Source organism: Mchenga conophoros, linkage group LG14 (genome assembly GCF_057382185.1).
Source record: "Mchenga conophoros isolate Kocher_MC1m ecotype Shallow Benthic linkage group LG14, M_conophoros_male_GT1.1, whole genome shotgun sequence".
Taxonomy (NCBI): domain Eukaryota; kingdom Metazoa; phylum Chordata; class Actinopteri; order Cichliformes; family Cichlidae; genus Mchenga; species Mchenga conophoros.
The window spans coordinates 26,499,922-26,511,495 of NC_140539.1; the positions used below are offsets into that span (position 1 = coordinate 26,499,922).

General features: G+C 39.2%; 1 protein-coding gene across 1 annotated transcript; it reads right to left on the bottom strand.

The window, feature by feature from the left end:
• Positions 1-4,325: 4,325 nt before the first annotated feature.
• LOC146559893 (extracellular calcium-sensing receptor-like) lies at positions 4,326-10,918 on the bottom strand. The gene is made up of 7 exons (XM_085244358.1): positions 10,643-10,918; positions 10,255-10,544; positions 9,848-10,143; positions 6,230-6,435; positions 5,866-6,087; positions 5,322-5,445; positions 4,326-5,230 (listed from the first exon to the last, which is right to left on the bottom strand). The coding sequence occupies exons 1-7, from the start codon at positions 10,901-10,903 to the stop codon at positions 4,326-4,328; spliced, it is 2,304 nt and encodes a 767-aa protein (XP_085100484.1). The 5' UTR covers positions 10,904-10,918.
• Positions 10,919-11,574: the final 656 nt, after the last annotated feature.

Consider the following 11,574-nt stretch of genomic DNA (forward strand, 5'->3'; position numbering starts at 1 on the left):
TGCTGCCTTTATTCCGCACCCCAGTAATCTGTTTCTCTTTTTTGTTTTGCAGCTTCTCACAGCCCCGCTCTCGGCGTTCCCTGCGCAGTTCACCTCCCCAGTCCCTCGGTTTCTTCTGGTTCCATACGTTGTTTTTTCGGCTACCCTCACGGGACACCTTTAGTTATAATAAATTTGCTTTCTTTATTCCCTCCTACCCTGGTGTGTGTGTTCTGCTTCTGGGTCCAGCTTGCGCACGGAACTTCGGTTCATGACACTAATAAACTTAAACCTACACAATCCTCCCTATTCTGGTATTCTAAACAGTACTTAGCCAAAACCCAAAGACTGCTTGGTTTTGTTAACCTCCTGAACTATCTACAACACATGGTGGAAACCTGAAATTAAGACAGAGAAGACTAGAGGTGAGACATGATCATTACTGAATATTAAAATAATAAATGACAGATTTAGTGATATTTTCATAAACTATTTATTTACCACATCAATAACAAGCATGGCAGGGCAAAGCATTTTTTCTAACATAGCAACCTTTAAAAAGTGAAAGGAGACAGAAAGACAGGTGAGAAAGTGTTACAGCCAAGAGGGCCAGGCGGTGAGTGCAGACACAGAGGGAGGCAAAGCTGGCGTGAATACAGTGCTTTATTTACAGTGCTTAGTTTAATTACAGAGCAGGAAATAGTGTAAGCTATGAATTGTGACGGCTATGAACTGTGACGGCTATGAACTGTGAAAGCCATGAACTGTGAAGGCTAAGAGGCCAGACTATGGAACATAAAGCTTAGACTATGCGCTATGCAGGCGCAATTCTAGGATCAGAGCTTTGGGGGTGCTGAGCGTCCAGAGAGCTGCCCAGCCAGGCAAGATAAACCTGTCTCTGTCAGTCCCTGCATCCTTAAATGTTGTCCCGAGTTCTCTCTGACTGTCACTTTGGTGCATTTAAACCCTGTTCCTCCCTGTCCTCATCGTCTGTTGTCTTCGTCTCCATTATCAGTCATCATAATTTTACCATCTCTGTGCAAGTCTGCAAATTTCTTTATTAAATCATAAGATTCTTAAATTCATCAAGTCTCTCTGTGCCTGGGTTCTCGTCACAAAACATGACATCACTGTTTTGTACATTTTAACACAATTTAATCCCCACATTTGTGAAAGAAAAGCAAAACACTTTTTGAAAAGTCTGTAACAAAACCATCAAATCTGATCAAGGTTATTTAAATGCTGCAAAAGAAGAATGGATTAGAAAAAATACATATCCTAACCTTAATTACCGGGGGAGAATAATGAATGATGCTCATAGTGAGTAAAAAGTAAACTGAGTGCACTTTTTGGACAGAGATTCACTTTTAATGTGTATGTATAATATAATACAGATGTACAAAAAAACACTCCCAAAACAGAATAAATTATTACAAAATATTAATAAAAGCTATAAAAATGGAGGCAACTTTGCCTGTGGTAGAATGTATACAATGTATGAAAAAATCTTTATTGCAGATACTAATTTCACTAATTTAATAATAATAATTTTGTGTTGTAACATTTATGACTTTCATGCTTTCATAGTGGTACTTAGGAGAGCTTGACATTTTTATCAGGTGGTACACACTGTAAAAAGTTTGAGAAACACTGATAAGTGTATGTGTGCTTTTGGAAAACATTTGAAGCTGCTGTACAGAATCGTTAAAACAAGCTTAAAACATTTTTAGAATATAAACAGAGCACTCTGCTTCTCTTTACAGCTCCACACTCCACCAGGGCACCGTTTGGCATTTTCTGATAGTGTGCAAATGTGATCTACGTACTGCGTCAGTCATACAGACAACTGGACAGTCCAAAAGTTGGCCTACCTAAAACTGGCTGAGGTTTTAGTAGAGTTGTGGCTGAACCACATAAAAACACATCATTAATTTTAATCTCTCCAATCAATTACAATGTTATGTTGGAATGTTGTTAAAGAGGGTCAAAAATGTTTCAACCCAGTTTGTTTTGCAGATTCTGTATAGCAGCTTTAATATAGGGAGGACACAACCTCCAGATTGTGTGAGTAAAATCAGGTTTTTTTTCTCTTTGTCAGTTTAACAGTTTCTGTTTTGCATGTCACTATTCCCTGTCTGTTTTCTTACCTGGTTCTTCCTGATCTTGCCCTTTCTCCTCACGTTCCTCTCTTTCCTCTCTCCCTCTTTGGACTGACAATCATACACAAATAGATTCAATTAGATGAAAAATTACATTAATATGAAAAAAATTCTATTAAGATCACTAACAAAAAGTCCTCTCTCAGTCTACTTTCAACCAAAAGGCAAATAACCAAACCACATGAACATCTAATAAAAGATAGACACACACACACACACACACACACACACACACACACACACACACACACACACACACACATGCACACACACAACAGGAGTTATAAGGTTAATGGGCATTCAGTCAGTTAGCTAGTTAGTATTCATTACAAACAGGCCAGTGGTAACCAAGAGTAGGCTGCGGACAATTTAAAGTTTTAGATTTTAAATAGGCTGTATGAATTTGAATAGGAGCAACAGGACGGTCAAATGTCGCTGAATTTACTACACAGCAGGACGGATTGTAGGGTAGCAAACATTGTCAGAAAACAAGTTTTCAACACAGCAGGTTACCTGGTGTAATGTTTTTCGGCTAAAAAGAAACATGGTCTGACTCCTACCTAACTATATAAAGAGTAACTGAAGGTTAAATGCAGCTAATATGTCCTGTTTTAAGCCAGGCACTTACACCTCCGGTCCGCTGCGTCTCAGCCACCATCGCTCTGGCAGCAACGGCGCTAGAGCCAGAGCAGAGGAGAGCCAAGTTGGAACAAACCATTTTGGGAGGGGGGTTATCTAAACTTGTTGTTAAAATGTTATGTCTCAAACAAGTACTGTATGCTTTTTATATTTTTAGTAGTGTGTCACACAAACAGCAAATATTGTCAAAAAAAAGTAAGAAATCTTTGGGGGTGCTTTGATTCATTTTGGGGGTGATGAAGCACAGAAGGGGGACAGAAGACTGTGTTCCATCTTCGGAAGGTTCATGACTCATTGAGATCACCTGATGCAAGATCTGAATGGGGTTTGAGGCACCTGGAAAGAGATCTCAAAACTGCACTGTAGGTACCAACAATGCAGTTCACATCTTCGGTCATACGTTCTCAGTGGGTCACATAATAGGGCGAGGCACGGTCTCACAATGACTTCACCTGAAACATCTGCTCATAATGACCCATGCCTTTTTCACACATTGCTGCATGTGGTGAGGTACATGATCAATAGTGGATCAACAACCTTGTTAAGGGACAACTCCCACTAGGAATTTAATACCCGGGACTACACCATTTGGTTTAGAACTGGAGAAGCTTCTTGAGATATGAAACTTTTCTAGTCGCGATCACTAGTTGATCAAGTTATATTTTAACCATATGTTCATCCAGCACTTGGAGGACTTTGAGGAAACCTACTCAAGGTATTCTAGAGCAGTGGTCCTCAACCTTTTTTGTTTATGTCCGACAATATTTTTAAGGTGTCGCGGATAAATACAGCAAAATAAAACCAGTACTGGTACCAAAATAAAGAAGATTTGTTCATAAGTCACATGATTAATAGTGGATCAACAACGTTGTTAAGGGACAACTCCCACTAGGAATTAAATATCTGGGACCATCTGGTTTAGGACTGAAGAAGCTTCTTGGATGAGAGATGAAACACCTTCAAAAAACTCAAAGAAGTCTAGTTACTTTCTTTCCAAGCGCCTTATATTACTGCATATAGACAATCATTATACCTCATGGCATTGATCAATCTGTTATTACTACAAAATAAAAAAGAAATGTGTAGTTTTCTTTATTATGCCTTCCTTATTTATGGTTTTTACATAGAAACTAAACATTGCTTCTGGGAAATAAGCCACAGCATCACTGAAAAAGATATTTAATAATCACATCATCATGTTCAAACAAAGGACCAGGATTATTATCAGCATAATAGTATAGAAAAAAGTATACTAAAATCTGAACTTATATTTAACATTAAGATCATTATATGGTACTAAACTCATGATAATAAGGTAATATGTTTTGTTTACCATACCATACCATACGTTATTGCCTCTTGGGGATTGTTAAATTTGGTTTCCACAGTATTATTCCTAGTTCTTCTTCTTTTGTCTACGCTGTTTAGGGGTCTCCACAGTAGATCATCAGCTTCCAACTCACCTTATCCCTGACATTCTCATGTGTCACACCACTCACTTGTCAGAACAGGAATTGATGAACATTAGCAAGTACTAGAAGCTCTATACTATAACTGATTTTTGTTGATTAAATATTTCTTAGTGTTCTTCTCAGGCTTGAACAATATGATAAAACACTTGGGAGCAAATATACACATTATTAGCCCAAAGCTGGAGGCCAGAATTGCAAAAATCTCCACAACTACAGTGAATTTCCCAGGAGAACTGACATATGCTGGGATAAATGTGATCCAGACAGTACAAAATATTAGCATGCTGAAGGTGATAAGCTTGGCTTCATTGAAATTATCAGGTAATTTGCGGGCTAAGACTGCTAAAACAAAGCAAAAGGCAGCAAGTATGCCTAAGTATCCAAGCACAGCCCAGAAGCCAGCAGCTGAGCCTAATGCACATTCCAATATGATTTTCTCCTTGTACGTGGTTAGATTTTTTATTGGAAAGGGAGGGTTCACTACCAACCAAACAGTACATATTAAAACTTGAATAAAGGTGAAAGACACAACAGTCATTCTTTGCTGTGGAGGACCAAACCATTTCATGACATTACTACCTGGAATTGTAGCTTTAAAAGCCATTAAAACCACTATAGTTTTCCCAAGTACACAGGAGATACAGAGTACAAAGGTGATCCCAAATGCAGTGTGACGCAGCATGCAGGACCACTCAGATGGTGCTCCAATGAAAGTTAATGAACATAAGAAACACAGAGTCAGTGAGATGAGCAGCAGGAAGCTCAGCTCAGAGTTGTTGGCTCGGACAATTGGAGTTTTCCTATGACAAAAGAATACAGCCGCAGTTACGATGGTCAGACAGGCACCAATGACTGAGAATGTAGCCAGGATAATTCCTAGGAGGTCTTGAAAGGAAAGATACTCTACAGGCTTAGGGATACAAGTGTCTCTCTTTTCGTTAGGCCAGAATTCCTTTTGACATGGTAAACAATCAGTCGAATCTGGATAAAAAACAAATAAATACAATTTTTTCTTGATTTTTATATATACACAATGAAACATTTTAAATGCATCGTAATCATTTCTCTTTACCTGTACTATTACTGATCTCCCCCTCAGGACATGCTGTACAGTCATAGCAGCAGATGGGTTTTCCTTTCTGCAACACTTTACGAGTTCCTGGAGGACAACTGTCCGTGCACACTGACACTGGCACCTGTGAAAGACATAAAGGTTGCAGAATAAACGTAAATATTTACTATGCAGCTGTGTGTTGTTGTTTACTAATCGATCGTGCGATCGTGGCTCAAGAGTTGGCAGTTCGTCTTGTAATCAGAAGGTTGCCGGTTTGAGCCCCAGCTCGGACAGTCTCGTCGTTGTGTTCTTGCGCAAGACACTTCACCCGTTGCCTACCGGTGATGGCCAGAGGGGCCGATGGCGCGATATGGCAGCGTCGCTTCTGTCAGTCTGCCCCAGGGCAGCTGTGGCTACAACTGTAGCTTGCCTCCACCAGTGTGTAAATGTGTGAGTGAATGAATAGTGGAAATGTAAAAGCGCTTTGAGGGTCTCGAAAACCGCTATATAAATGCAATCGATTATTATTATTACTAAAGTTTGTCAAATTCTGACTGCTTACTTTCATGCTACCCTCCATCCAGGTAATGTTTTTGTTGATCTGGAATTCCTGGCCCACGTGCCGTGATGCATCGTACAGCCCTACAGTCACTATCTCAGTCACGCCGTTTTCACTTTTCTGCCAGTTAACCAGTTCATAAATAGCCACAGGATCCCCATTAGCGTCAAATGACACATCATAGCCATTTTGGGAGAAATTTGCTTTCTTCAGCTCAATTAAAATCTGATAAAATTAGGGATAAGGGGAGTGGAAAGCAAAAAAAAAAAAAAGATGCACTATTTCAATAACAAATATTAATATTGCATATCAATTCATATTGCAGTTGATGAAAGACACTGACATCAACATATTTATTTCTTCTGACCTCTTTGGACTCTAACTTGGTTAACTTGTCACACTTTGCAGTGCCATTTATTTCCTGGCACACTGCATTATGGATGGCATGTGCTACTGCATACACGGCCTTGTACACCATGTTAGTAACTCTGAGCTGTGATGTGTCAGTGTACTGGTTTTGCAGATTCTGTATGTCTTCATTTCCATCACATACTTTCTTCTTTGCAGTGGCATCTAAAATCACAAAAAGACAGAGCAGATGTCAACATTAAACTAGATCTCAACTGTGTTCTCTTTATAAATGTTGCAAATTATGCTGGTACCATGAAACATATTTATTTTATAAAAAATAAAATAAAATATAATAAAAAATGGAAAATAATCCTACCACGAATAATTAGTATAGGACATAATGTCTGGACTTCTTTAAGTTACAAAGGGACAAAAGGACCCCCAGATCAGATTAGAGGATCATCAGGGGGTCCTTTTGTCCCTCTGTGGGGGGATACTCCCACTAGGTTTATATCTGGGACTCTCCACCATTTGACCTTAGAACTGAAGAAGCTTCTCGGATGAGAGGTGAAACGTCTTCAAGTAACTTAAAGAAGTCCAGACGCTTTTCTTTGCAAGCTCCTTTGACTACGATGACCTGGATGACTGAGAACCTTCACAGACATATAGGACATAACACTAACAGTAATCTAGCTAATTGCATTTTCTATCGTACAATCACATTGCCATTACTAACAAGGAAATGCGATGTGAATGCGTTGCTATTTTTCAGCACACAGATGATTGAAGCTGTCTTCATCTTACCGGGAGCTGGGGGAGGGGGGGCAAAGTCACACAAGTGCTGCTGATTGGCTGAGGAAGAATAAAGTAGTTTACCATGACTACTTTATTCAAAAAGCTCTATATCATCATGGAGGTCTCTGATGTTAACTCAAACTACACATGACCAGTTTAAGATGACACAGCAACAAGATGTTATGTCAACCCTGGACAACCCTTAGTCTCCATTTCTTGTTTTAACAGTGTGAATTTCAAAGTATGTACCAGTTTTTAAATTGTGTTGATAAGCCACGAAAAAAACAGAGTTTTGTTATGTTTACTGCAGTGTTTTCTAAGGAAAGGGCTCGAAAGCATTCTCTTCTCTTGTTGCGATCAAAAACGAAAGAAAAGAAAAAAAACACAGTTTTTCCTATTGGTGGAAAAATGTGTCATGTTGACCAATCAAAAGATGATATGAGAGAGCAAAAGAGAAAGAGAGGGAGCTTTGAGATGCAAGAGATTAGTGTGTCTGGAATGTGTCGTTAGTGTGTCGTAGAGTCGATAGTTTTATTTTGTGTGTCAGAACAATGAGGCAACTGCTAAATGTTGCAGTTGTAAGTGCGGACGTATTTTACCTCCACAAACAGCTGAGACGTGGTTTGCGATACATGTGGCAAAAAAGTACTCCAAGAGTGAGGTGTTGTGGCCATACTAGGGAGACATTCAAAAGGGCTGTTGGGGGGGGATAAATAAATTTTACAGGGTTTATTTATCGGATAAAATATGTCAATTCAGAGGCTGCTTCCACCTGAGGACCTGGCCTTCACGGTCTAAAGAAAGCCGGGTAGTACGTCACAAGCTCTCTCAGTGGAGGGAAACTCTGCCATCTGCTCCTTGCTATCTAAAATATAACCGGGCACTGACATAAACTCTCAACCGTCTCACACTTTGTTTAATCAGTTTTCTGTTTGACGTTTATTTAGCTGTGTGAAAACCCTGGAGGAACCCTCCCGAGGGATTAATAAAGTTAAATTTAATTTAATCTAATCTAATAACTTTAATCTCAGCCAAACCGATTTACTCACGAACAAATAAAACACTGAAAAAGCCAAACAATAACATTTTTAAGTTATCAATGTGACTTATATATCATGTTTAACACGAGTAGCGAAAGACCGCAGGGGTTTGAAGACGATGTGTCAGTCGGCTCAGATATTTGAAGACCCAGAAAGAGAAATAAGACTAATATTAAAACTAAGTAGCTGCATTGTTGGAAATTGAAATTGGCCATTCTACGATATGGTTTTTCAATTTTGTTGTCTGGGTGGAAAATCGGGAGAAATTTGGGAGAATGTTGGCTCCGGGAGATTTTCGGGAGGGGCACTGAAATTCGGTATTCTCCCGGAAAAATCGGGAGGGTTGGCATGTATGGTTGTGGCAACACCACTAACCTTGTCAAACACCTCAGAGTAAATCATATCACAGAATATGACGAGCGTATGTTGAGGCGAACTGAAGAGGAGGACAGGGACAGGTGCTGCAAGGGCGAGACAGACGTCGGCAAGGTGTTCAAATAGCGCACAACTTCAGTTTTTTTTTTAATTTCTATATGATGAACTCTGCATTATTAAGTGATAAGAACAAGGAATCTGATGTCCTGTAATCATTATGATGCTATAATTTGAGATACAATGAATAAAATAAGTTTTTGTACAAAGTATCGGTATCGGATCAGTATCATCGATACTACCCTGAATATTACTTGGTATTGGATCGGAAGGAAAATCAGTGGTATCGCACATCACTAGCCAAAATGCCACCAAGGGCAGATTGCAATGAAACGCTAACTCCAGGTCGAAGACACGAGGGGTGATACACCTCCTGCTTTCAGGCCTGCAGGTATCAGGCTTGTGATGTTCTCCTTTATGTTAGAGTGGACAAAAATATTTTTTTGGAGTAGCAAAAATTATTTGTGTTATCTTATTTAATGCAGAACACCTGATTGTTCTGTAAGTACTTTGAATTGGTTATATAAAAACAAGGAGTGGGAATTTAACGCGTTAATTGCGATTAATTAATTAGAAAAAAAACAACGTACTAAAAAATTACGCATTTAATTGAACTTTGCATTCCAGGCAAAAGCTAACTTTTGTCAATGCACAATTTCCTGGTATATCGATTACAGTGATGCACACATCAGAGCTACAAAGAGTAAGAAGAAAGTGCATTGCTAGGAATGATTGGAGGCAAATTTAATTTCAAAAGACTACCCAACCGATGGAAGGCTTGATAATTGTGGTTTTGTGCAAACTGTGAAAATAGGAATTTGCATACCACCGAAACACCTTATGGTACCATCTAAATGCAAATCATGTTGCAGTGAGCACAGAAACTGTGGGAGCTGTTGACTCTAGCAGTCAAAAGGTGTCGGCAGCCCAAACTTGATGAAATGACTGGCTTCAGGACCAAAATTAGCAATTCAACATTGGACAAAGTAATAAATTCTCTCCGAAAATTGATTGCTCTGACTGTAAACCACTATCATTGGTAGAAGACAGGTGGTTAGAAAATGTACTACAGTTATCGTCAGGGGACCCAATTTTCCAACTGCTGTGCCGAAAGACTATTTCAAGTAAAATTCAACAGCTTTATGACACTGGAAAGAAAGCAAATTTAGATGCCTTACAGACAGGCATGTCTATGGAGGAACTACAGTAGGAGCAAACACCACTGGGGCAACAGAAAGAGCCACTCATACAGGATGTTTCATCTACTAAAGAATAAAGAGGCCGTTTTGCCTCAGCCCATGAAGCAGCATTAGACTTTGTAACATCAGCAGTTGACAAGATAATTTAAACCAAGAAAAATGTCTTACTTTTGGTCAGTGTGCAGTTAAATGCATCCTCCCAGAACTCAGTAAGTATTTGAGAAGATGCCACTTGTGAGGGGGACAGATTCAGCAGGAAGTCTCTGAGGCCTGGGATTATAGACTTTGGAATCCCAAATCCAATGGCCCCAGCACAGAAACTGAACCTCATTAATTCTGAGTTGGTTACCCATGATTCACTGCCAATCCACTGGCGAGAAGGGGAAGGCTCATATGATAGCTCCTCCAACAGTGCCCTCATGTCCCCTAAAGATAGAAGTGCCACAACAACCATGGCTGTAGACCTTGACAGACAATATTGTGCATTAGAAGCATTTTAAAGTGTAACTGTAAAAATGTAATTTTGAAGACAGTAAATCTAATATTTGCGGAAATAATATCTGCGATGAGGACACCTGCGGATAACATCTGCTACTCTCTGAATTCTGCTATGTGGGTATGTTCGATGGAAAGAAAGAGAGTACTCCACACAGATCCCCTCTTTCTGTGCTGCTTTTAGAAATGAAGCCATGCCATTATTTCCATAATCCGAATCTGACCGAACAGCACCTATCCAAGTCCAGCCAAAGTGTTTTACCAGCTTGGCCATTGCTTCAGCTTGGAACTGGTCACTGGGAATTGTTCTGAAAAAATTGGGGTACTGCTGCTTGTCAGACAAGCATGCACATGTTGAAAAGTGGCTAACCTAAACCAAATGAAATAAAACACCACACACCGCAAAATCAAATATCATGCACATACATATTTTAAATACAAAAATTGACAGAAATTGAAAACATTTACTTGGGGAATGTTAAAGGACCTGATGACTTGGGACAAACTGATGGATGTCGTAGACCCCGAGCCACCAACAACAGCCATCACCATACCGGAATGTGAGCAATTGTTATCCATGGAAAACACAGGGTCGAAGCTATTTAGAATCTGAAATGCCATGTGCACTGCTACAGGCACTGATGCACATGAGTCATAGATCTGATACCCGAGCCTGATTCCGGGCAGCAGCTCTGTGCTGTTGTTAATCTCTTCTATGGCAAAAACCATTGCACGTGATGATTGCAGTTCACTGGTGTAAAGGCTGAAAATAGTTGTGTCAATGTTAGAATATAGACTGTAGATTTAGTTTAAATTAAATAGAACCAACAACAGGATAATTTGCTGGTTGTATCTGTTGATCAAATGTTCATCAAAATGTTGCCTGACCAGTTAAATTGAGCACAAAAGATTAGCATAAGAAATTAGTGGAAAATTATGGATTACTAATTAAAGTCTTTTCATTTCCTTTAAAATATAATACATTTAAATGCATTTCCTTTATCATTTCCTTTAAATCATTTCCTTTATAAAACTATTATTTAACATTTTGTATAATTTCTGTTTTTTAAAACACAACAAATTATTTTATAAAGAATAAATGACTTTTTTTTTTAACACTACACAGAATCAATCTAGTTCCATTGATCATAACACACATGAAAACATTTCTCTCCTCATACAGTCCAACATGTTTTTACACCTTCTTCCCATTACTGACTTTCTTACTCACTAACCTTCCTTTGCATTTTGCAGGCTCAGGCATGCTGGTGTAGTCACTGTAAACTGTGTTCATGTAGACGTGAAGGGAAAAATCACCACCAATAACAAAGTCCCCATCCTTTGAAAATACAGGTAGACGAGTGCTTCCCTGCAGCTTGCAGTTCAGAGAGGATGCCGTC